The sequence below is a fragment of the Anopheles cruzii genome, chromosome 2 (genome assembly GCF_943734635.1).
Source record: "Anopheles cruzii chromosome 2, idAnoCruzAS_RS32_06, whole genome shotgun sequence".
NCBI lineage: Eukaryota > Metazoa > Arthropoda > Insecta > Diptera > Culicidae > Anopheles > Anopheles cruzii.
This window is the reverse complement of record NC_069144.1, coordinates 44,709,949-44,733,006: the sequence shown is the minus strand read 5'-3', so window position 1 is coordinate 44,733,006 and position 23,058 is coordinate 44,709,949. Positions and strand designations below refer to the sequence as shown.

General features: G+C 47.9%; 4 protein-coding genes across 6 annotated transcripts; 2 read left to right on the top strand and 2 right to left on the bottom strand.

Annotated features, from left to right (window-relative positions):
• Nucleotides 1-386: 386 nt before the first annotated feature.
• On the bottom strand, nucleotides 387-3,130 carry LOC128278202 (protein KRI1 homolog). The gene is made up of 2 exons (XM_053016877.1): nucleotides 2,947-3,130; nucleotides 387-2,885 (listed from the first exon to the last, which is right to left on the bottom strand). Exons 1-2 carry the CDS (start codon nucleotides 3,074-3,076, stop codon nucleotides 403-405), a joined length of 2,613 nt encoding a protein of 870 aa, XP_052872837.1. The 5' UTR covers nucleotides 3,077-3,130; the 3' UTR covers nucleotides 387-402.
• A 162-nt stretch (nucleotides 3,131-3,292) lies between these two features.
• Nucleotides 3,293-4,547, top strand: LOC128269483 (autophagy protein 12-like). Its single transcript, XM_053006964.1, has 3 exons — nucleotides 3,293-3,505; nucleotides 3,577-3,713; nucleotides 3,779-4,547. Exons 1-3 carry the CDS (start codon nucleotides 3,382-3,384, stop codon nucleotides 3,899-3,901), a joined length of 384 nt encoding a protein of 127 aa, XP_052862924.1. The 5' UTR covers nucleotides 3,293-3,381; the 3' UTR covers nucleotides 3,902-4,547.
• Nucleotides 4,012-4,851, bottom strand: LOC128269482 (NADH dehydrogenase [ubiquinone] 1 beta subcomplex subunit 5, mitochondrial). The gene is made up of 2 exons (XM_053006963.1): nucleotides 4,695-4,851; nucleotides 4,012-4,552 (listed from the first exon to the last, which is right to left on the bottom strand). Exons 1-2 carry the CDS (start codon nucleotides 4,789-4,791, stop codon nucleotides 4,080-4,082), a joined length of 570 nt encoding a protein of 189 aa, XP_052862923.1. The 5' UTR covers nucleotides 4,792-4,851; the 3' UTR covers nucleotides 4,012-4,079.
• An 851-nt stretch (nucleotides 4,852-5,702) lies between these two features.
• Nucleotides 5,703-22,954, top strand: LOC128269188 (rho GTPase-activating protein 68F). Of its 3 annotated transcripts, none has more exons than XM_053006581.1 (9): nucleotides 5,703-5,719; nucleotides 6,811-7,308; nucleotides 16,642-16,806; nucleotides 17,617-17,702; nucleotides 17,774-17,919; nucleotides 20,161-20,323; nucleotides 20,426-20,580; nucleotides 20,682-20,884; nucleotides 21,061-22,954. In XM_053006581.1, exons 2-9 carry the CDS (start codon nucleotides 7,242-7,244, stop codon nucleotides 21,576-21,578), a joined length of 1,503 nt encoding a protein of 500 aa, XP_052862541.1. In that variant the 5' UTR covers nucleotides 5,703-5,719; nucleotides 6,811-7,241; the 3' UTR covers nucleotides 21,579-22,954. The 3 variants fall into 3 exon arrangements, with proteins under 3 accessions (XP_052862541.1, XP_052862539.1, XP_052862542.1); XM_053006579.1 differs by lacking the exon at nucleotides 5,703-5,719 and adding an exon at nucleotides 5,799-5,905; XM_053006582.1 differs by lacking the exon at nucleotides 5,703-5,719 and adding an exon at nucleotides 5,826-5,894.
• Nucleotides 22,955-23,058: the final 104 nt, after the last annotated feature.

Here is a 23,058-nt window from a genome sequence, read left to right as displayed (position 1 = left end):
CAAGCTTTGGGAAAGAATTCAAAAAATGTGATCTGAATTGTTTGAAAAACGCAGTGGCGAATCGGAATCTCCGACTGATTTAAACAACAATGTAATTGTTTTCCTTTTCAATGCAGAATACTTGCCCGGTTAATCAGCAAACCCAATTCGCTCGATAGGCTAGATAGGGTCAAGGTTTATAGACTGAAAAAATTAATGAAAATTAATGAATGGACCTGCGACTGAATTGTTCACAGCATGAGGATTGTTTCACTGCTATCAAACCGGAAACATTCTTCGTTTCTTAGAATTACCTACGCAACCTACGCTACTTCATATGTTAGGAATTCGAATGATAAGGCGATAACTAGTATCGCAATGAGCAACGGTCAATTTGTTTTATTGCATCTTCAAATTTTCTACTCATTCTACACTTTTCTTTCCCTTCTTTTCAAACGACTTATTGAACGATCGACCATTCTTATTACCAGCATTGCTTATGTTACCATTCTGTGCCCGGTTTCCATATTTCTGCGAATTGTGGAACTTTCTCGGATTCAACCCAAACGCTCGCAAACGCTGATCACTGGCACTTTCCGGCTGCTGTGTGGTTGGTCGTTTCTTTCCGGGAACGAACGCACCTTGTGCAGATTTCCGGTTACCACGGTGTGGGTGCTGATCTACTCGAGACTTTTTAGTACCCACTAAGTTATCGGGCGAAGGGCCTTTCGGTGACGATTGATCTCGTTGGTGCCAAGTTCTCTTTTTCTGATGTGTGAATCCGTCGGCTGAGGTCAGACTAGCTATTTGGGAGGTATCTTCGTCACCGATCAATGCTTTTTTGTGCTTATTCTTCTGTTTCCTTTTATGTCCTTGATCATTCATACTTGAAACATTAGGTGCCATAGCTTCTCCATTCGCACTGACGGCGGGTATTTTTTCTTGCGGATTTTCTTCACTTAACGCCGGATTAGATTTGTCTTTATGTTTTTTCTTTTTCGCCGTGACATCAATTGGCTTATCTTTAAACGGTGGGATTAATGGCTCAGACGTTTTATCGGTTTTACCTTTCTTTTTCTTTTTTGTGAACTCTTTGGGCTGTGACTCTTTTACCTTGACATTAATGCCCTTCTTTTGCAATTGTTTCAGATTTACGTTTGGAGCCGTTTTTTTGCTTTGCTTATCTGATGCCGTTTGTGTTGTTTCACTATCGCTCAGTTGTTTACGAACCGTTAGCTCCTTATCTTCGTCCTCATTTTCGGCCGGCTCAGCGTATAAACTTGGAAGAATACGGCGCTTTGTCCATTCATTTGAAGCTTTCCGCCGGTACAGGTCGATCTCCCGTAACTCTACGTTCTTCGGGCGCAACTGCACCGTCTTCTTTACGCTAGCCCAATGGTTCAACTCGCGCGGGTTAGCCGCCAGTATCTCTTCCACTGTGAGTCCAAAATCGTTCGGTGTAGTCTCCACGTATCGGAACCGGCACGGCGTATCGCCAATTATGTCCTCGTAGTCGAGTTTGTAGTACTCGTCGATGTACTCTCCATATGTTTTCTCGTCCTCTGGATCGAACAATGGTTTTTCTGCGCGTAGCATTTCACGAAACTTTGACTGTCTTCGGCCCTTCTTTTTGCGACTTCGCGTAGAGTCCATCAACTCCTGTTGCAATGCCTCTTTGCCATCCTTCGCGGATTTGTTCTGCTTCTCTTCCTCGTAATCACAATCCATAACAAAATCATCGTCCTCACAATGGAGACCCCTTTCACCGTCGGCACCAGCCTCTAGCTCATCCTTATCGTAGTTTTCGATTCCCAGCTCCTCGTCCAGCTGGGGAAACTCCGGCTTCTGGTCACCCTCGTCCACACCATAGTAGTCATCGTTGAACATCTCTCTCATACGCCGATCGTGCTCATCGGGATCAAAATCCGACTCGAGATCGTCCTCATTCATCGCGAGCTTTTCCGTGGCCGCGATCTCCTTCAAGCGCTGAATTCGATCGCGGATTTCTTTCAATTTAACCGCCTTCAGTTCATCGAGATCACGCCGTTGTTGCTCACGCTCCTTCTGCTTCCGCTCCTTTAGTGCCTGCCGTTGCTCTTGGCGTTTGTTGCGCTCCACGCGCAACGTATCATCCACCGTGCGCGGATAACGTTTGATGAACTCTGGATCAGGCTCCTCAAAGCGGAAGTTGTACTGTCGCTCGTACTCCTCCTGCTTCTCGAGTTCGGCCTCGTCTTCCGAAGTCGCAACGATGTCATCGTAGTTGGGAATATCACCGCTCTGCACAAATCGATTGTTGAGAATGTAATCCTTTAGGAAGGCATCTTCCTTCGAAAGCTTCTCGCTCGTCCAGAAGTGCTTCAGCGGTTGCAGTGCCTTCACTTCCTCATTGGGCGGCTCTTCGTTCGCCTTCCGATCTGCCAACCAGCGTCGGTAATCGGCTTGCTCTTTCTCGTGTTCCGCCTTGCTGCGTACCCTTTCCTTCAGTAAGCCACCCTCGGATTCATCGTCACTGTCGGTAACCGCGCTGAGCGCTTGTTTAATTTCATCCTTGATGCGCTTCTGCTGCTCCACCAGCGACGGTGATTCTGGCCGTGTTGCAGCATGGGGTGCATGTCCTAGATCCTCCTCGTCTTCATATACGCCATCCTTCTCTAGCATCACCTTACGCTCGTAGTCCTTCAGGGTCATCGGCTTTTCCTTGCGATGTCGCTTCGCCAATGCAACCTCCTCAACAGGCTTAACGTTCTTGAAAAAGCTTTGCTCCTCGGTGTACTTGCTCGGATCATTCCGCTTGAGGAAGGCAAGCGTTCGGAAGAACTCTTTATCGAAATCCGCATCGACAATCTCGTCGTCGGTCGTTTCATCGTCACTTGAATCACTGCCATCGGATTCCAAATTTTTCACTAAAAAGATACATCCAAAAATGGGATCACTCCGACGAGAACATTCACGATCGGCACTTACGCTGGCCAAGGATTTCTTTCTTCCGGAACTCGTCGTAGTGCTTGGCGTAACTTTTGTTTGTACGAAACTCGACTGATTCCTCCTCCTCCTCTGGATCTGAATCGTTAAAAAGCTTCTTTTTGTTACTCATTGTTACTATATTTCAACAATTTATTGAAAAAGCGTGCTGGCGAGCAACAACGTGTTTTTATAACGTTGTGTTTATCTTTTTCGCAGAACAATGACAACACTTGGAAGTGCTGCCAAACAGATCAAAATGTGTTCCATTCTTTTTCAGTATCGGCTTCTAGTTACCTTGACTTTTCTCAATCTGACAATCAATTGTTTTCCTTTGCCAAAAACAACACAATTTCTTCACAAACAAAAACTTTGCGGACACTCCTGGTCTTTATTGACTGAGTATAGCTCCTTTTGACGATAAAAATAGGTTTTAAAATGTCCTTAGATACTGAAACATCTAGTGGAGACAATCTTGCCGACAAGGAACTGGCCGCAAACGTGGAAAACCTCTCCCTCACCGGTGCCGAGCAGAAAGTTGAGAAACAGGAAGCGAAAAAGAGTAAATATTGCAATCAATCACGATCCCTTGATAAACCTGATACTATTTATCGATTTGTCTCACTTTTCCAGTTGACATTGTTCTCCACGCGACCGGAAGCGCTCCGATTCTGAAGCAGAAGAAATGGTCCGTCGATCCGGAGAAACCTATCAGTGCCATTGTTAAATTCATTCACAAATATCTGAAGCTGGATCCAGAGGAACGATTGGTACGTTAGCCGCGTTGCAGGTGCAAGGGTGCGGCCCTAGTAAATGGAACATATTTTGGTTACAGTTTCTCTACATCAATCAAACGTTTGCACCGGCTCCGGATCAGATAATCAAAAACCTGTACGAATGCTACGGGACGAACGGCAAACTGATTCTACACTACGCAAAATCGCAAGCTTGGGGATAAGAAAGCCGACATTTCGGGTCATACTTCTGGTCATCCGACAACTTCATTCCTTCAACCGCTTTCCAAGACACACATGCTTTAACTGATCGGGAATAAAGTTCAACCAAAGGTTCGCTGCAGCACCACGTTACGTTTATTTAAACCAACATATACATTCTACAAGCTTTCGCCAAGCCCCTTAGTCACCACGGAGAGCTTCCAGCTCGTCTGCGGCCTCCTTAGCCACCCGGTGATACTTGCCAATCGCCGGGCGGTAGTAGTACGACTGATAATCGTGCCGTTCGGCCATCTTAGCGCGCACGGCCTTCTCCAGGGCACGGATGTGTGCCTTCTCTTCCTCCTCGTACAGATGGTGCAGCATCTTTTCGTACTCCTGCTGCGGGTTGGGCAGCAGGTAGCGGGCGATGAAGCGCGAAATCGGATGCCGATGGTACTCCCAGTGCTTGGGCGTGTAATCGGCGGGCGTTTCCGTCAACGTTGCCGGCCCGACGAAGACGTTCGCGTAGAAGATTACGGCACCGGCCGGAATCAGCCCGAGCATGACGTAGTAGTGGAACGTATCCTTAAACTTGTGCCACTGGAAGCGGGACGGTGTAATGGTGAAGTTCTTCGGTCCATGGCCTCCGGACATCGAACGGGTGCTAGCGAGCGCTACAAAACAGAAACACACACGAGATTCGGTTTGTTTTGATGTTGCATAACAAATCGGTGCCGAGTGCGGAAGGTTTAGGCCTTCGGACGACCGATTTCGGTACGGAGAAAATGCACACACCACACCCTCTATGTTACGTACCATCTTTGCTTGCTTTCAAAAATCCCGGTTTGTTCGAAATCGTTCCCAGGCGGGTCGAAAAAGCCCCACAACGGGCCAAGGAACTGAATATCGCCATCTTTTCGTTGTTCTTGCGTTGTTTGACAGCTCAGCTGCGAGTGAATCGTCCGAGTTTATAACAGCAAGATTGTATCTTGGGCAAATCTCTTGCCATTGCTAGCGCAACAATGGCGCAACGCGTAATTAAGTATTGTTAAATAAAAAATTCAGCATCTGTTAGAGAACATAAACCTATTCGCCAAATAATTGATGGTCGCTTCAAAACAGTGTATACGAACCTTGTTTATGGCACTTTTTTTATAGCACACGTTTTTTTGTTAAGAATCGTCAAATGTCACTTTTTGCGTCTTCGGATCTTCTCGGATTTGTTCGGGATTTTCAAATTCATTCTTGCCCGAGCACTCAATTTTGTTGCACTATGGGTAAATGGCGGACATAAGGCTACTTTATCAAGTTACTTTTTTTGCAAAAGATTTCTTTATCATGGAGGAAAACATTAATGACGATATCGCGATCGTTCATGTATTTAATCAAGTAGATAATATCGCTTTAAGTTTGGATGAAAAAAGGCTAATTTTGGATGAAAAAAGGCTAAAGAAAAAGTACTCTATCAAACGTTGCAATAAGTTGCAGTTCAGGGGTAATAATTTAGATGGTAAAAATTACTTGTTTCAAAATTCCCACAAACGAAATGGGTTAAGCATATCGATCATTTCATATCCTTGTTTAAATTCATAAGGCATTAGATTAAAACATTTTAAATATGCGATATAAATTCCCCACAGTGCGTTAGGAAAAAAAATCGCGTGAAAAAAATTGTGAGTTACTTTCGGGATTTTCGTAGGTTGACTCGGGTGTCAGGTTCGTCATCAAAGTTAGGTTCGCAGTGTCTTAGTTAGGTTCCAAAATCTGTCGAATTTATAAAAACAACATCAACATTTTGACGTTTCGTGTTTTGATATTTCGTGTAGGACAAATCAACAAAAGTAGGATAATACTTTATACAAGATAGTAGTTTTATAGTTTATACTTTTATTAGAGATATAAGATAGAGATAAAAGAGACGAATGTTAAGCTAATGCAGCTCAAAGTTTCTATAATTGAATAGAATTGAAGTGCGCCCGTTAGTGAAGTGCGTTCGCGTGGTTGCGCATTTTCTGGGTGGGTCTTTGGTTTGTGAAAATAAAACGCTTAAGGAACAACGTGATTGTTTTGTTTTTGGAAGCAAAAGATAGTGGTTCGCTTGACCGGATGGCGATAGGCGGACACTAAACAACAGAAACAAAAACACTCTCGTACGAGCAAGAACAAAGCCAATAAGCAACGCAAAGAAGGCAAGAGCTGCGGGTGGTAAACCTCCGTGCGCCAAGGCGTAGAATGAAAGTAAAGTTCTTCAATTCCATCCCAAGGATTGCACGCCCTTGCGCCCATCGGGGGCAATCGAGAGTATTGACCCTTGAAACGTAGGACGAGACGCGCAGGGCTTTACCCTGGGCGGGCGCGATGATTGATCAATCGTCGCGAGTGGAATGTCTCGTTGATGGTGCCCAAAGAACGGCATTCCTACCAGCATAACAAAAAGCGAAGAATCCGGTTCCTGCAGTTCCCCGTGCACTGTGATGTCCCACTAAATATTGAAATTACACAGGCAAATCGAGAACGCGGGCTCTAAATGGTCAGTGGTAGGTGTGTATGTTGTTTTACTCCCATTCCCTTATCAAGTCCTGTGTGTACTTTGCCAGCAAATATCAAAGAAGAGTTTCCCGTGAGCAACAGCCTGTGTCCTTCGAGCGGCATCAAGGTGGTGGTGGTGGTGGTCAGCAACGTCTTTGTTGTTCGTTTTCTAGAACGCCACAAAGGTCTGGCAGACTTTCTCGCGACACTCTGAACAGTTCTCTCTTTTCCTCTCGTACGTGCCGCGGCTCGCGATCAACCATTTAATAATCGGCAATCTGGATGACCTTCTGCTCCTTGTGATGTGAGGCGCAGCTAAAGATTCGTCAGCTGTAGTCGTCAGCTGTAGTCGTCATCGTTGCCGGCATGTGATGTTAATGTGAATGTCGTCTTTCCATTTCAGTCTAAAAGTGAATTATAGTCATAAAAAAATAGCTGCAAATCTGTTTCGCAGTCGCCAAAAAAGGCGCTTGTCCCACGGTCAATGTCGTTATGTGTGTGTGTTTGTTTGCACTGGTGAGATAACAGCACAACAGGCAGTTCCTGTACACGCCTAGCTGTGGCCAGTTTGTGCTGCGGGTGAACGTATGTGGCGTATGCTGATTGCTATAAAGTGATGTTGAGTGATAGCAGCTGGTTGGCTGCTTCCGCCTCGTGATCGCTGGAAAAATGTTGTGACAAGCGCGATCCGGGATCCGTTTTGTGCATAAACCTCCGACTTCGGCCTACTGAACAGAAAAAGGAAGACACCTCGCGAGCGGAAGGATACTTCCACACCAAAATCGTCAAACCGATCACAGCAACCGAGACGAATCCGCATAGGATTGCCTCACTATGGATGCCGTCACCGCCAATGTCGGCTATCAGCAGGGTCCGAAGGGATTGCCCATTAAATTACCAGGTGAGTTTAGTAACAGATCTGACCGCTGTCTTCTTTTTAGCGCAAACTCACGGTACTCAGTTGTTGCTCTCATGGATCGAAACGGAATACGATTCACTTGCGTTCTTGCGATCTTCGATCTTTCGTGGTGAGAAAGACAGGTTTTTACTTCACCATCTGCAGGCGATCGTGTGCCGTTGCTTGCTGGTCGGCACTTTGTGCAACACCTTCTCATATGTTTACGCGAGACGCACGTGTGCGTTTGGCCGCGACATGATGACGAATCTATCGCATCCCATGGCTCGCGGCCCGTGAATGAGACGATCCACCAATTGGATAAACACACACGTTACATGATCGCACTCATCGTTTATAGTACGAAGCTGAAGGCTGTGGGAAACGAATGCGCCCTTCAGACATCGGGATCAGGAATAAATATAATGCTGGCTGGCGTCGGTACAATTAGTTTGAATCAAAAAAATATCGGCTTGCAGTTGCTGCAACCAAATTCAAACCATCACGGTGATGCAGCGTTACATAATTGTGTCTAATTTTGGGGCATCTCGAGGTCCGAATTTGTTTGGTGTCAACCGGAAAACGGGTGCCGTGTCTGCTGCATTCGAGAAATGTTTCCACATTCCACCGGTGCTGCAGTTGTTTTAAAACATTCACACGGCACGTGGTCTATCCGACGTTGGCATCGTTCCCAGTTACGCTTTGGTTAGACTTTTTACGGTTATGGTCCATATTTTTCTTTTCATCGCACTGCGGAATGCAACGGGGGCTGCTCGTGCCGTTTATGATGTGCGGGACGGATTCATTAGAGCTGCGGCCAGTGAAGGGTTGCTCAAGTGATGCGCCTGTAGGGCGATGATCATAAAACTTGTTGCATTCAAAGTTCATGCAGTGCTCTTAATGATGAAGATAAACTTTGAGTGTAGAAGATTAGACACATAGCATTAAATTGTGCGTTATCGTTGACCTGCACGTTCTGTTAATTAGGGAAATCGAATAGCGGACAATCGAAAGGGGGTAGCTGACGGCTTACTGTTAGCTGATCTCCACTCTCAACCGTTACCAAAACTCATACTGTCTGCCAAACCGTACGGCCAATCGCCATTGAGAGGTGCCTCCGTCACGACACACTGTCCAGTGGGCGCTGGCCGTTAGCGATTACCGAATTTTCGGCACCGCTTTTCTTCGCGCTCGTTACGCTGAGCGGCGAGATAAATTTACGATTGTATAGTGTTGCTTTCAACCGAAACCTGGAACTAAGTCAAGGTTGGTTCCGCGCGGTAGGGAGCGGTACTTTATGTTGTGCGCTCAGCACCTCGGCAACCTGAGCGGCCTACCCTGAACGGAAGAAAGCGTTACGGGAGGCCGTTGACTCGGGGTTGGTTGGGTGGACCGAGCAGCGAAAAAACGGAGCTAACCTTTTCCTGCTTCGGGTTTTCGGGTAAACTTAAATCCACACTCCCCGCCGGCGGGTTGGGAAAACCTTTGCGTTGGTGGCGAAGGTGAAATCGCTAGCAGATAAGGCACCGTCAGAAACCTTAATTGAAACGGTGCCTCTATTCCGGAATCAGCATTGCACGCGCCTCGGTTTGAATTAAAAATGGAATCAAAGAAAACCGGTAATGGAAGGCTTTGTCAAAGGATTTTTTTCGTCTTGCTAAACCTTTCTCTGCGGGCGGGAAAAGTGTTGCCTCGGTGCTCGGTGGTGCAATGGGAATAAAGCTTTCAGGCCAGTTTTGTTTACGACACTTTATTACCGTGACCATCGCGCCGTTGGCGCCCCCCCGTTTGCAACGAGTTTCTATTGAGTCTCCTGAACTATTTCGGAAGCAATGTGGCTGCCGATCGTTACTATTTTTTACGACTAACGCTGGAATTATGCTGCTAATGAGCAGTGAAAGGTCCAGTCTCAGAGTTTGACGGGAAGTTTGTAACACCTTTCGGTTTGTGACAGGCTTAAGTGTGGATATAATGTTTTAATGCTGGCTGACTATCGGCCAAAGGCGTCCATGGTTCGACGGTAATCGCTTTCAAGCGGGACTTCTTTTAATCCGGATGAATCACCCAATTTTTCGTTCTACCAAAATGCTCTACACCTTGTCAGATCAAGAAGCTAGTTCCTACACGCATGGCGAACCACGGGCCATTATGTATTCATGAAGTCATCAACGGAAGAAACGGTGCCGCTATTAGTCATTGGCGCTGAAGACAACTACACCCAAGGGACAATCTGTGAGGCGTTGGTTAGCCAGCCGTACAAATTCGACGAGTCACCCCGCCGCGCAACGTAGATTGGTATATTTAATGAATTAATTTGATTAGATTCAACCCTCGGCCGTCGAAAAAGGGTTCCTATGTCGAGACCCATAACTCAAACTAACGCTGACCTCTACTCCTGCCGGTGCTTGGTGTCGGAAGTGGGAAAACTGTTTTCCGCGTGAATTCTGCCTCTGCGAAAGATTGCAATAAAAAGTGGTTCCAATAAGCAGCTGCCAGCGAGAAATGGGGAGGTCCAACCCGGCCATCCAACCATCTCCGATCGCTTAAGAACCACTAGCTAAAACGCTTTCGTCTGCAAAGTGCATTCCCGGCATAGTTTTGCTGCCAGCGCGAAGCTGGCGCACCTCCATGTGGGACATCCGTCAAACCGGTGGGCCCGTGTGCCAAATGGATCCCCTCGGCACTCGCTTCTTCCCCACACAATTCCCAAGATGCAACCAGACTCACCTGGCAAACCGCAACCAACGGGAATGGGGGCCGCCGTGCCACTGTCACGGTTTGTGACTGGCTGAACGAAAAAAAAAACGGGCAAACGAAAGCCGTCCACTAACTGTCATAGACAGCCAGGTGGCCGGGTGTGAGTGTGTGGCACATGTACGCGTCGCGACGCTAGTTCCCCACCCGGGTCGGGTCCAATGCAAATTTTACTCGCAACGAAACCGGAACGGCTACGTGAATGCGCACGTAGACACGCACGTGGTGCGATTGTGAACAACAAATATGCGGTCACAACAGCGATGTGCTGTTTGCTTTAGATTATTGTTCTATTGAATCGAAACATCGTTGGTGTTAACCTGTTAGTGAAGAGCTCAATTTCGACAATGATTTTTAAACACCACCATAATGTCGCTCCGTTCACCTAATGGACTCCAGCTCCCCGAGCGAAAGGTCGTATGTAAATTCGGTTAATTTTTCGACAACCTTGGCCAACCCCTCCCGATGTCCCGGGTCGCGAGCGTGCCGCCATCGCGAGTGTCGGGATCCGATAGTGGCCGACCGATGAGGGTGTTTATTTTTTGTTCATTTTGGTAGGCCCGCGATGGGGAAGTATTTTCGGAACGGGTTAAAATGGCCGTCGGCAACACTCAACGACGGGGTGAAAGCTTTTGTGCGCGACTCCCATTCAATGCCCACTTCTGAGGCTCTGTCAATGTCAGCGCGATCGATAAAATGTGTGCTGTGCCCGTTAGCCCGTAGGACATTCCTGGGCCACGCATGAAGCATTAACCATTCCGAGCCATGCCGCAAGAGTCCAATGAAATAGATGAATTTATGAGTGGACAAGAATTGTGTGTGGTGCTGATTAGAAAAACAGCGAAGAAAAGTTTGCTACAACGGTCCTATGGGGTGGTAGGGTTGAGCTGGGAGAAAGAGCGTGTTGGCAGAAAAATGTGATTTTAAAGCACCTTTTTACGGTTGAAAAACCCCGTATCGGGCGGGACTTGCAGGTATTCGGTTACAGTTACGGTTAACATGTTAACGGCACAAGCAGATGTCGTTAGAAACTAAAAACGCCTATGAGTTGATAAATATTTAACGGTCATCCGTGGGGCGCTGTGTTAATGTGATTCGTAATAACTGCAAATCGTTGACAACTTGAATTGGCTATGGCGTGGTAGGTCGGCGATCAAATTTATTGTGAGTCGAGGGTGCACTGTACGGAAACTTTACGGCCACTTCCTTCACAAATTGGTTTACTTTTGGTTAATGACGTTGGTAGGACTTCCTTGGGCTCGTAAAGTTTTACGATTTCGAATTAGTGCACGAATGTCGATCCTGCCTCTAATCAGGGGGAAGTGTGTGATGGACATTATAGTTATTTTATGTGATTGCAGTTCTCTTGTAATTGGTATTTTGAGCCAACGTGTGGAAGCTTTTCAATTCCGTGTACAAAATATTGATCACTTTTAAATCGCGCAGAGCTCAGATGGCCCTTAGATTGACACCGCAGCATTAAGGCTAATGGCATCTGAAGAGGCTCCAGAAAAAGCCATAATCGATCATCTTCGAGCCGGGCGCGATTGAATTACCACGGAAAACGGAAATGAACGCCGGTTTTGATGGACCGCGTGGCACCTCCGGAACCGGAATGCAAACCCGTCCTCCTTTCCGGTGTGGAAAAATTGAGAGAAAACTGTCATAACACATTTGTTCCGCGCCCCGTTCCCGAAGACGATGCCGGCTCGCTCGGCGTGCCCGATTTTCTTTCGCTCGACCAGATAAGGCGGAGATGAGGCTTTTTTCTGTCGGCCTCTCTGAGAAGTGATTGTCCGCCTCTGACGCGGATGTGGTTTATCTGTTTCCGGCGTGTCAGCAATGCATGATCATGATTTAGCATCAGCATATTGCGGAGCTTTTGTGAACACAACCTGCTTCACGCGCGGGTAAATATTTTCACAACGACCAACGGCTTACGGCTTACGGCCGAGGATGAGCACAAACAAGTTGCTGGATGTGCAGTCGCTCGGCCCGAGGCCAGTCGCCATTTTGCACCCAATTACGTACGTACGTACGAGAAAATATTTTTAATCAACATCAGGATTGATTTCGTTAACCGCATCGACCGTGTTGTGAGCGATCACATTCGCACAAATAAATGATCTGCAAAAAGTAAATACAAAAACAAATGTAAATTGCAAAATAAATATTTACCAATTGAGTTGTCCTCGTGGTGAAGGTGGCGTCCCTCGGTGCGTACCGTTCCGTTTGCGAAGGTTGATTGAATCATGGAATCATCTCGCTCCCGTGCGGGTTCTGATGCTGCAAGAAGGGTCGCAAGATAAATGTTCCGTTCACGTTCAAGATGTAGCGGTCACGTGGCTGGCTAGCGACACACACCACACGCGGAGTGTGGCGTGTGAATTATGGGAGTTTTGTTGCCGAACCGTCCGGCGAGCAGGGACACCAACCACACCACGTCGCGTTATTCCCAAAAGAGTTCCTCCTTTTTTTGACGTACATTACGGGCCCGAAAAAAGAAACACAATCTAATCACCTTCCAAACGCCCGCCCTTTGGGTTCGAGTGTTTGAGTCCCCCCGGTCCATTACCGGTATTACCGGGCTGCGCAGGACCTGTGACCCCCTCGGGTGTCGTAGGGTTCACAAAGGTTCATCGCCAACACCCCTCGGAGCCGACTCTCAAGTTCACACCGCCGATAATCCCTCACGCTGCTGAGCCCTGGACGGGCCAGGAAATGATTTACAGAATTCTATTTCTTCGCCATTTTTTTTTGGCTCAATTCCAGCGCCATTCCGGAGAATGTGAATCAATAATGTTTATCGGTTTAAAAATTGCGGTGCGGTTGAATGAAATATTTTAATCGCTAAATTCGCAACAGCGCCATTCGTTCCGCGGCCCGTTTTAATTACGTCTTGCGAGGTGCGCCACGAAAATAAATCACTCGAACTCGAACGCGCTTCTCCAACGCGCTTATCTCATACGTTTAGCGCGCGGACGTAAGCGATTCTCACCCGATCAGCTGAAATCGCCTTCGGTTGGGTGGTTTTTGTTAACCTACGGGAACGAAACCAGAACACATTGGGCCATCTGGCGGACCGATGGTGGTCCCTTTTTTTTCTCCTTCGCTTTTCGGTGAGGAAAATCTATTACATTGTGGCCGAAATAAAAATTGCGCCGCGCGACTCCGCGAAGAATGTCAAGCCAGGAAGCGATCCGCGTAATGACGCAAGCTAATAAGCGGGGAGGCTCGCGGCAGATGGGTATTAGTGATGGCCGGCAGTCCCTCCCTGCACCGGAGTCTGGTGTTGACTTGGCTGGCGTGTTCAAGAGTTTCTCAAACTCGCTCGTAATGGGCGCTGAGAAAGCGTGGAAAAGCGTGGCCCGGAGTTTCAAGAGGCCCCTCGGAACGTGTGACACACGAGAGAGAGAGCAAGGTTCAGAAGTCAAGAAGCGGCACAGTCAACCACCAGTTCTCGGTGTGATTGATAGTCGCCGGCTATCCTTGGGGCCACAAGAAGCCCCTGATGATGATGTCGAAATGACGTGACATTGGCATTTAACCGACTGCGCTTTGACCGCGGCCTCGCGTGCCTTCGGATGCAGTTTGACACAAAGATGATGTTTTAATGGTTTCGGAAGAAATGGTTCTGACGATAATAAGGTCACACGTGATACTGTTTTGGGGTGTAGGCGACCGGCCCTTTGTGGTCGGCGCTAAGTAAAGGTACCATGGTAGTGCTACATTTTACACCGCCCTAACAGCTGATCATCACGCCCGGGCGCCCCGGACCTGGTCATGGTGTTATTATTAGCGCACCTGGCTGCGTCGCGCCGTTACACCGCACATTACATGATCGTTTGGGGGGCACAATCACACCCCGCCAGTAGGATCGAGTCATACATTTTCGGAGCCGCCGTGTGTGGTGTGGCCTATGATAAATTGCTGGGACCTGATTATGTATTACATGTGCACCACGCAACGGCCGACGTGCCGGTGGCGGAATTCAAACCCCGGTTCGGTTCGTTTTTTATGCGTTCATCAATGCGATCATCAGCCGCGCATACCTTCACGTCGAGTGCGCAATTAAGGCGCATGGAACGCAGGTTTCGAAGTTTGCATCGTTCTGAGCAATACATTTTTTGGAGTCCCCACCGCCACAGAGCGCCTTTTTCGTTCGTTCAACACGAACAGCTAGAGAGTGCCTCTATTAAGTCTATCATCACTGGAGAGGCCAACTAATAATCCACTGGGTTCCGCCGCCCCGTTTGAAAATAGGGATCGTCCAGCTGTGTCCGTCTCTCGTCGATTGTCCAGTCACGAGCCACGATGCACAATTATGTAAAGACACACATTTAAGCGCCACACTGCTGCAACTCGCGGCTGCATAACGATGCTTATGCGTGCGTGCGTGCCACGAGGCCCTGATCCGCCCACGGCTGCTGCTGATCGGCGATAATCATGTAAGGGTTCCGCAATGTCATCGATACCGGTGCGGTGGTACGACTTATGCGCCCACCTAAGCATTCCGGGGGCGACGAGACTTGCAACGACCATGGGCCCACACGCGAGCGCCCACCTCGAAGGTCTCGCGGTGTGTGTAACAGGAAACGCTTGCGGTCCGTCGCCGTGTTCTACAAGCTGCCTCTTGTTTCTGACTGGGAACAAGGCACACGAAGCCCTCGGAGTAGAATGGTTCTTTATGGTTCTGACAGCGACTCCAATAAAAGGGATGCGTCAATCAAACACGTTTCGATACAGCGCTCAATGGGAGCGCTTCTCATTTATTCAACGGCGTACGTCGGGACAATTAAATGGAACGCTACCCAACAACTCAATAACAGAACTGAAATAAACTTAGAAACATTATGGCTTGTTAAATGGGTTTGTTGCTAAGTCTACTTTAGTGCAAGTTACTAATTTACATATTATACAAATAAACTTTCGAATTCTTTAGTAGCGCCCCATGGCATAAGATTAACGTACCTAGGACTTAGCGTCGATTACCGTTCGGCTCCGGCCGACTGCCTCAGTCGGAGCACAGTTGGTGGTGTTATAATTAAAAAGCGCCACAGCGGGAGCACTTGAGATATAGTTCACACCCGACAGCCGACAGAGGGCACTATTTGGGTCAATGGAAGATTGACACGCATCATCCCCCCCGCTGATGAGCATGAATGCGGCGCTTAAGGTGGCTCCTTCTCCGTATGCAACAACCTTCGCCGCGGTTTTAAATCGGGAAGATGATGATAATCACGGTCGATTGGACGGGGAGCCCGAGGAGCCTCAATCAACCGTGATCGGCATAATGATGATGATGTTGTGGTGCACAAGCGGGGGGCCCCCGATACGGAACTAATTAACGATGACATCAATGGCCACCGGTGGTGGAGCACGTTAAGTCGTCATCGCCGTTCGATGATGATAAAAGATAAGTAAAAGAAAACGTTCCTTCAAAACGCGGCCACATTAGAGGGGGATTGTATCAAATTTCCAGTCGGCACGCAACCTGGGCAGCTGGGGCTTTCCTTTTCCGAAGAACTCGATGCACGATACTTGTTGCCGTCTACTATATTGGATTACTTTCGTTTTTGGTTTGTGGCGCAGGGTACCGAGTTCTTAAGGGGAAACCTTTTCGTGGAACGTTCGGCAGTCACCAGTAAGGCCCTTTAGTATGAATGATTGGGAGCTTAACGCGGCTAGAGCTGCTTACTAATGCCACATCGGAGTCTCCATAAACAATTATAAGTTGTATTCCGATTTTACGTTTCCATAATTCATTGTTTTGTTTGCATTATTTGCCATTTTAAAATATGATAAAATTGTTAAACGGAAACGGAATTTTAATGACGTTCCTGGCGTTGGCCGTAAAGTGTAAAGTGGCCCACAAAACATTCTCTTTTCCATGATCAAGTTTATCGCCCTGCATAGCATTATTTTATTAGTTGTTCCACCCTCGGAGCTATTAGCCAACAAACGCATACGCGTAAGGCACGTGTTTAAGCCATGCTGCCGCCCGGTGATCATTTAATGTATGGGTTTTGGATACCCTTTCCGGGGGCTCGAACATAAACATTAAATCAACCTGTTGGCTGACCGAGCACCAAGAAGCTTCAAAGTCGTGGCAGTACGGACGAGTCCCAAAAGACGGCTTGAACAATAAACTCAAACAGGCAAACGACCACCGCCGCCTCCGCTGGCTGTGGGTGGTCAGTCGACTGCAGCGAGGTGTGAAGCGATCCCCCGGACCAATTCTAACGCCCAACGCCCATTTTCATGGGTTTCTGACCATCCTTTTTCATACATTACAACAGCATCGCCGCTCTGTCGTCGTACCAGAAAACCACGGCAAAGGCACCGAACTGGAATAATTATCATTGACTCGCATCTCTCGCCGTACGACGAACGCGCTATTCACGGTCTGCGTCCGTTGGGCGCAGAAAGTCATCAAATCAAATCATAATGATCGCCGGTGGAGTAAACGTCAAGCAGAACCCCAAGAATTGATTGATTACAATTAGCTCCAATTAGTGTGTCGCACAACGAGACGAGTTTTCCGGCTAAACATTTCTGGCCATTTCTCTATCGCCCCCACACCAGGTGTACCGCTGAATGCGCCGCTGATCGACTCGGCCGAAGATCCACATCCGAGTCTCTCCGATTGGCACGACTACGAGCCGAACCTGGAGTTTGACGATACCGAACTGTCGCAGACCACACCGGAACCGGGGGGCACCGTCGCGTTTGATGACACGAACTATGCCGGTAAGTTTGCGCCCGCTCCGATCCCAAATTCGAACCGCAACCAGATTAGAAGCACCCGTTTTAGACGATTATTCCGGGGCCTGTGCCAGGACCTGTTGAACCCGGTTGCGCGTTGGAATTCTTGCTTCAAAGCCGCAACCGGGCGTGTTGGGGCACGTGTTGGCACGTGTGCAAATTGATTTGATTGAACCTAAAAAGCTTCGTCGGCTGCGGGATGGCCATAAAATAAAAGGACGCAAGCCGCTTCGGTATGCGGAAACATCGTTAGGTCATTAGAGAGTCCGAATGACCGCAGTCGGGTGCAATGATTGGATAAATGATTCAATTTCGAATCATCGCTCGATGTGGTTCCGCTCTGGGCACCTGCCAACCGGATGATCCTGCCAATTTTAGTTCCAGTCTTCCGGCCGTTTAGGACCCTTACAAAGCGTTAGAGAGTGTCTAGAATTATGTCACTCACTGTAGATTGCGCTTGAATGTCGAGTACTTTTTTCTACTCCTTTTTATCGGAGTTCCACATTTTCATTGTCACTAAAAGCCGCCCGGTATCTTTGACGCGCACACCACTGCGCCATCGTCGCAATGGGGCAATTTACTTAGGCGCGAGGGTGATCCCTATCAGTTCCGATAAAGTGACTCGGTTCGAAGCCATTATCGACGTCATGCTGACGGATGATGATGTCAGCCGCCCGTTAACGGGGCTCCTTCAGTTGGTCTGTCGCTGCCAGTGGGAACTCTACCGTTCGTGTGGCACGGTTCACGAATCCGTTTCGAAACAATAAATAAACTTCTTCTCTATCCAAACCGTAGGCGAGTTTGAGATTCCATCGGAAGACGAAATCATCAAAACTACCCTCGAGGCAGACAACTACGAAGAGCAGCTGAAAATGGTTGAGGTAGGATAGGATTTAGGGCGAGTTTCGGAGCGGAACTGATCGCTGATATGGGCCAATGTTTTTCTCCACAGCCCGACGAGGATGCCATCCGGAAGGACTTTAAGAGGCGAAAATTTATCGAATTCATCGGAACGGATAAGCAGGGCCAACCGATCATTGCCATCTACGCGTGCCGATTGCCGGAACGGAAGGACCTGAATTCGAGTATCTTTATCGAGTGAGTATCTATCGCTGTCTGTGTGTGCATTCGTTTTCCGGTGGTCAGTTCCATATGTTATCGAATTGGTGCCACGAATGCACGGCACGGTTTGTACTCTGTCCGTTAATCACAGTCGAAATAGGCGTGTCACTAGTTTCATCGATCGATGTCGGAGTTTTCCGACACGGCAACGGCAGCAATGGACATCTCGACGGGTTCAGTGTCCGATGAGAAGGCAATCGTATCAACGAACCGGAAATGGATAATGTGCCGCTGTTGATTGCGAACTATAAACAAAGACCGTTAATTGAGTTCTCTCCAAGCTGGTGTCCTTTTTCCCACTGACGCATTCGCTTCGCGACTGGATCCGTTTAGATTGAATCTTTTTAAAACAATGATGTAATTCTACTACTCCATCGTAATCGTATCACCGACCAAGGTGCTCCCGAGAGACAGGCGCGCCCGGTTCGAGGCCCAGAATAAATACGGGTGCAGTTTATTTTAAAACTTCTTCCAGCGAATTTCGAGAAGCACCAACTAGCATTGCGTCGGTGCCATACGGCGGTTAACAGCGACCGGATCGGTGCGATAAAGATAGTGTTTCTCTAAAGTAAACAACAAAATCGATCGACCAGGGCCGCACGGGACGGGAATAAATTGTATTTCTCGTAAGTCCCGCGTTGTAGTGTCCAGGAAAGGCGCCAACGGTTCTTGGTAAAGCGGTAACCTCGTTTTATGTTGTATAAAAGTACCAAGTTCCTGCAGACGCATCTTGTCCACATTATCCCTGACCCGAATAATGATGAAGCCGCGAGGGTCTGTTCGTGGATTTTTTTCCATTTAATTTTCCCGCTTTGGGAAAGCGCGCGCGCGATCGCCGCGTGTTCTGCGTAATGCGCAACGCGCACGGTGAGGATAGGACCGTGTTGGTGACGGGCTTGGCGCGGTTCGAATTCTAAGAAAGTAACTTTTGCCATATGTCCGTCAGTGGTGTCGCGCGGTGAAGAGCAAAGAGCAAAGAAATGGCCACATTGCTCATCTTGCGCCAAATAGCCATTATTCCTGGAAGGTGTACCGTCTAGCGGTCGCTGTCGGCCGAGATTGGTTTTTCACGTTTTCCCGAAACTCTCTCGCATTGTTTTCCGTTCGGAACGAGTGTTTGGATATTTTCGTCTCACTTTTCATTCTGATGAACTTCCCCATCAGAGTCTGCCAGTAAATGTTTTCCTTGGTCCAACCTTCGGGCCCCCGAACTCTTTTCTCACCTTCAGTCCTTCCTGATGTGTGGCAATGTCCATCAATTAGCAACATTATCGCCGCCGCCACCTGAAGGATCGGGAACACCGGGTACCGTCCTTTAAACTCTTCAACCGAGGGTCACTGGCGCTGGCGCGCCTCTACTTACACGTGAGGTTCGTGATTAGAAGCAGCTTGTTTATGTTTAGAAGGTTCGCCTCGCTACATATTGCGCCATCCGTGGCGGTCCTCGGAGGCCGCCGATGACGTCTTCCCACGCCACGTTGGTTGCACGGCGACCGCAGGGCGCGCCTTTCCTTGGTTGGGAAATTTGTTTTTCTCTTTCACTTTCGTGACGTGATCCCCGCTTCGTTCCACAGAGCAACACGCGGCGACGGTCGCACCAGGTGGGGTAATTTTCCCGCTGACCGAGTCCGCATCACCCGCGGTCTCGGGAAACTCGTTTGCCTCGTGTTCACTTTCCTTCGCCCTGCCGCTCTGTGGCACTTGACACACGGCTCACTCGGTTCGACTCTCCTGCTGAGAACGATCGACGACGTAAAGGCGGCGTCTGCGTCTTGGGGTGCTGCTTTCGTTTACGTTAAACACGGTGCCGTGATTTCCTTCGTCGTCGCCGCCGCTGTTGGCAGCTTCCGCACGCTCACCGCCGTCGGTGTTGTTGGCGTGGCCAACGAAAATAATCTTTGGCTCCCGCAGTACACAACAGTCACGGGTCGCGTTAAGGTGGTCACCGAGGCTGCCGGAAAACAGTGTCGATCAGGCCGGAACGGTTGACTTACGCTTCATGGGTCGTGGTTATTGTGAGCAAATGGGTGATCGTTAGGTGATTTTCTAGCAAAAGGGGGGACACTTTTTAAAGTACATCGTGGCTGGAAGTTGTTGTAAAGTGAGTTAAATGAGTTCCGGGGTTAACATTTATCAATCGGAAGTTTTTTCAATTGTGTGATCAACAATGATCATGTGACCGTGCAGTAGTGAATAATGTGTGATCGTTGCTTTCAGTTTCATTATCAAATCGATGGAAGAGTTCGTTCAGAATGACTACATCATCGCGTACTTCCACCAAGGCATGAAGGACAACAGCAAGCCGGCCCTCCCGTTCCTGTGGAACTCGTACAAGGAGCTCGATCGAAGTTTCAAAAAGAACTTGAAGAAACTCTATGTGGTGAGTGTCGATCGCTTCAATGTTGATACTTTATCCAAGTTTGTACCAACAGCAAAGAATTTAACTCTATTTTGTGATACGCGTGTCCTCTGCGATCGACAGGTACATCCAACCACGTTCATCAGAATGGTTTGGTTCTTCTTCAAGCCGATCATCAGCGAGAAGTTCAAGAGCAAACTCATCTACACGAGCAGCCTGGACGAGTTGAAGCAATCGCTAGGGTTGAACACACTCAAAGTGCCCGATCCTGTGCGAGAGTAAGTGACTCTAGCGTTACTCTAGTTACTTTAGCCTACACGTAGACCGAAAGTATATCTAAACCGTTTTCAACTCCTTTCTTCACGTGATCGGTCGGCAGGTTCGACGAGAAGATCAACAACGGCACGCGATACACGCTGCGGGGCACAAAACCTAGTCTGAAGAGTAGCCGATCGCTCGAGAACATCCCAAAGTCGGCCCAGTTCGGGGTGTCGTTGCGATTCATCATCGAAAATAGCGCCTGTCTCAACTGTATACCGCCGATCGTGCGAAAGTGCGTCGATCATCTATCACTACCGGACGGTAAGTCAGTCGGTGGGAAGTCACCTCATACGTATTTCCCCTTTTCGTTTTCACCACCTTTTGTGAGTAATCTTTCCGCCCTCAAGAGTACTCTTAATTAAGATGTTTCCTCTGCGTGACTCAGAGAAAGAGAAAGTGTATAATCACCCGTTTTTTTTCGGCAATCCATTTTGCAGTGGTGGAAACGGAGGGCATCTTCCGGCGGTCCGGAAACTACGCCCGCATCAAGGAGCTGCGGGCGAAGATAAACGCCGGCGAAGAGGTTCAGCTGTCGGACGAAGATACGCATGTGGCCGCCTCCCTCCTCAAGACGTTCTTGCGCGAGCTCGAGGAACCGCTGCTCACGTACGAGCTTTACGACGATATCACACAGTTTGGCGAGTGGAAAACGGAGGAGCAACGGTCGCGCAACGTGAAGCAACTGTTGCGCGAACGGTTGCCAGAGGAGAACTACGAGCTGTTCAAGTACATCGTCGAGTTTCTGGGCAAGATAATGGAGCGCAAGGATTTCAACAAAATGACCTCGTCGAACCTGGCGATCGTGTTCGGGCCGAACCTGATCTGGCCGAAGCAGGAGCAGATGTCGCTGGACGAGATTGGCCCGATCAATGCGTTCATCGACTACGTGCTGCAGCACCAGGACGACATCTACTTTGTCGACATCAACAAGAAGGATCGCGGTTCGTACGATTAACAGCGGTTGATCTAAGAAGGTTCGACAACCGGCTAAATCGCCCGTCTGGGAGCCTTTTAGAGGATAACCACAACAAAATACACATTGGAACAGGAACATTCTATTCCGCGAGCGCGGATCGCGTATATCATGTAGGTGTCGTTCTGTCTGTAGGACGGCAGTGCCAGGACGAGTGTTAGATGCAATTAACTTTACTAGTGAGATGCTGTGCGTGTGTTTATGCGTGTTTGTGTGTGCGAGAGAAGGTTAAATGAAGGGACAAACCCCAAATGGGGACCCGTGTACAGAATGGCCCAGCAGTTAGGTTACTTTTGTTTTTCCCATCCCGTTTTTCCTTCCATTTGTTCGCTAGTTGTAAGTGAGATGATTTTAATCGTGGCAAAAGTATCCCATAAGTTACACCAACTAAAGTCAGTACGGGCACGCCGCAAATTGGTAGCAGAATTAAGCGGACAAAGGGTGTTCGTGTAAAGTGTAAGCGATTCTTGTAAAATATATAACGTTAACGCGACGGGAGTGCAAGGAATAGTCAGAGAATTAATGAATTGTTGAACTTTTTTTTTTAGCAAAATAGGTTCTATTAGGTATATCTGACCAGAGTGGTGTGAGTCGAGTCGAGCGAGTGAAGTGTTAGGTTTAAAACGGCAAAAAAGTTAACCATGTACCGTGAAGAGGACGTTGGGAGGAAGCGTCTTCGGAAGCAATCGTCGTGGAGTGCGTGTTGATATGTGAGACATTCGTATTCCCGGTTTTATGCACAGAGTCGGATTGTCGGCTACAGTATCCTTGCGGGAAACCAAAGAAACGAGCGAACAGATACAAACATTCAACTCAGAAGAAACATTTGCAGCCAGTTCCGTCGTGACCCGTCCGAGTCTTTTTATTGATCCGACGTTTCAGGGGGATACACCATAACCATACAACGATTTTAACCATGTTCAAATATTAAGGGTTGAGGGACATACAACAAGTGTGCAAGTAAGGCCAAATTCAAGTTTTAGAGAATACATTTTAAAGCCCATCCATAGCAAACCGATAGACTAAAAAGCAACAAACCTACACAAATATAATCACCCTCAAAGTGCGGACAAACTAGGAAACAATAGCACAGCTAAACAACCATCGTTCGAGAAAACCGTAGCAGAGTAAAAAGGTGAGTGAAAAAATGTAAAAATTGGAAAGCAAACTTGCAGAACCGTACGATACACTAAGTATTAAACTGAATCAATTAATCGAATGATAACGATTGCGCATTACGAATTCTTCACACTAAACCAATTCCCAATGAGCGAAAAGAAAGTGAAACCGGTGAACCGACCATGGTGGAGATTCGAGGAAATGAAAACTGAAAATAAAATTATGTGTAAAACGAAGTAAACACCCAAAGTCTGTGTTATTTCTCATATGGCCGCGACGAGGATATTTCTTTCACAAGCTTCGGCTTTGCTTCATGCTAGTTTTAGTTTGGTTCGTTTATAAT

Excerpts from the sequence above, each read along its gene's own strand:
- LOC128269482 (XM_053006963.1), bottom strand. The coding sequence starts at position 4,791 with ATGGCGATATTCAGTTCCTTGGCCCGTTGTGGGGCTTTTTCGACCCGC. Across the intron at positions 4,553-4,694 it reads TTTGAAAGCAAGCAAAGATG|CGCTCGCTAGCACCCGTTCG; the intron begins GTACGTAACATA and ends TCTGTTTTGTAG.
- LOC128278202 (XM_053016877.1), bottom strand. The coding sequence starts at position 3,076 with ATGAGTAACAAAAAGAAGCTTTTTAACGATTCAGATCCAGAGGAGGAG. Across the intron at positions 2,886-2,946 it reads GAAAGAAATCCTTGGCCAGC|TGAAAAATTTGGAATCCGAT; the intron begins GTAAGTGCCGAT and ends GTATCTTTTTAG.
- LOC128269188 (XM_053006581.1), top strand. The coding sequence starts at position 7,242 with ATGGATGCCGTCACCGCCAATGTCGGCTATCAGCAGGGTCCGAAGGGA. Across the intron at positions 17,920-20,160 it reads AATTCGAGTATCTTTATCGA|TTTCATTATCAAATCGATGG; the intron begins GTGAGTATCTAT and ends CGTTGCTTTCAG. Across the intron at positions 20,581-20,681 it reads GTGCCCGATCCTGTGCGAGA|GTTCGACGAGAAGATCAACA; the intron begins GTAAGTGACTCT and ends ATCGGTCGGCAG.
- LOC128269483 (XM_053006964.1), top strand. The coding sequence starts at position 3,382 with ATGTCCTTAGATACTGAAACATCTAGTGGAGACAATCTTGCCGACAAG. Across the intron at positions 3,506-3,576 it reads GAAACAGGAAGCGAAAAAGA|TTGACATTGTTCTCCACGCG; the intron begins GTAAATATTGCA and ends TCACTTTTCCAG. Across the intron at positions 3,714-3,778 it reads TGGATCCAGAGGAACGATTG|TTTCTCTACATCAATCAAAC; the intron begins GTACGTTAGCCG and ends TTTTGGTTACAG.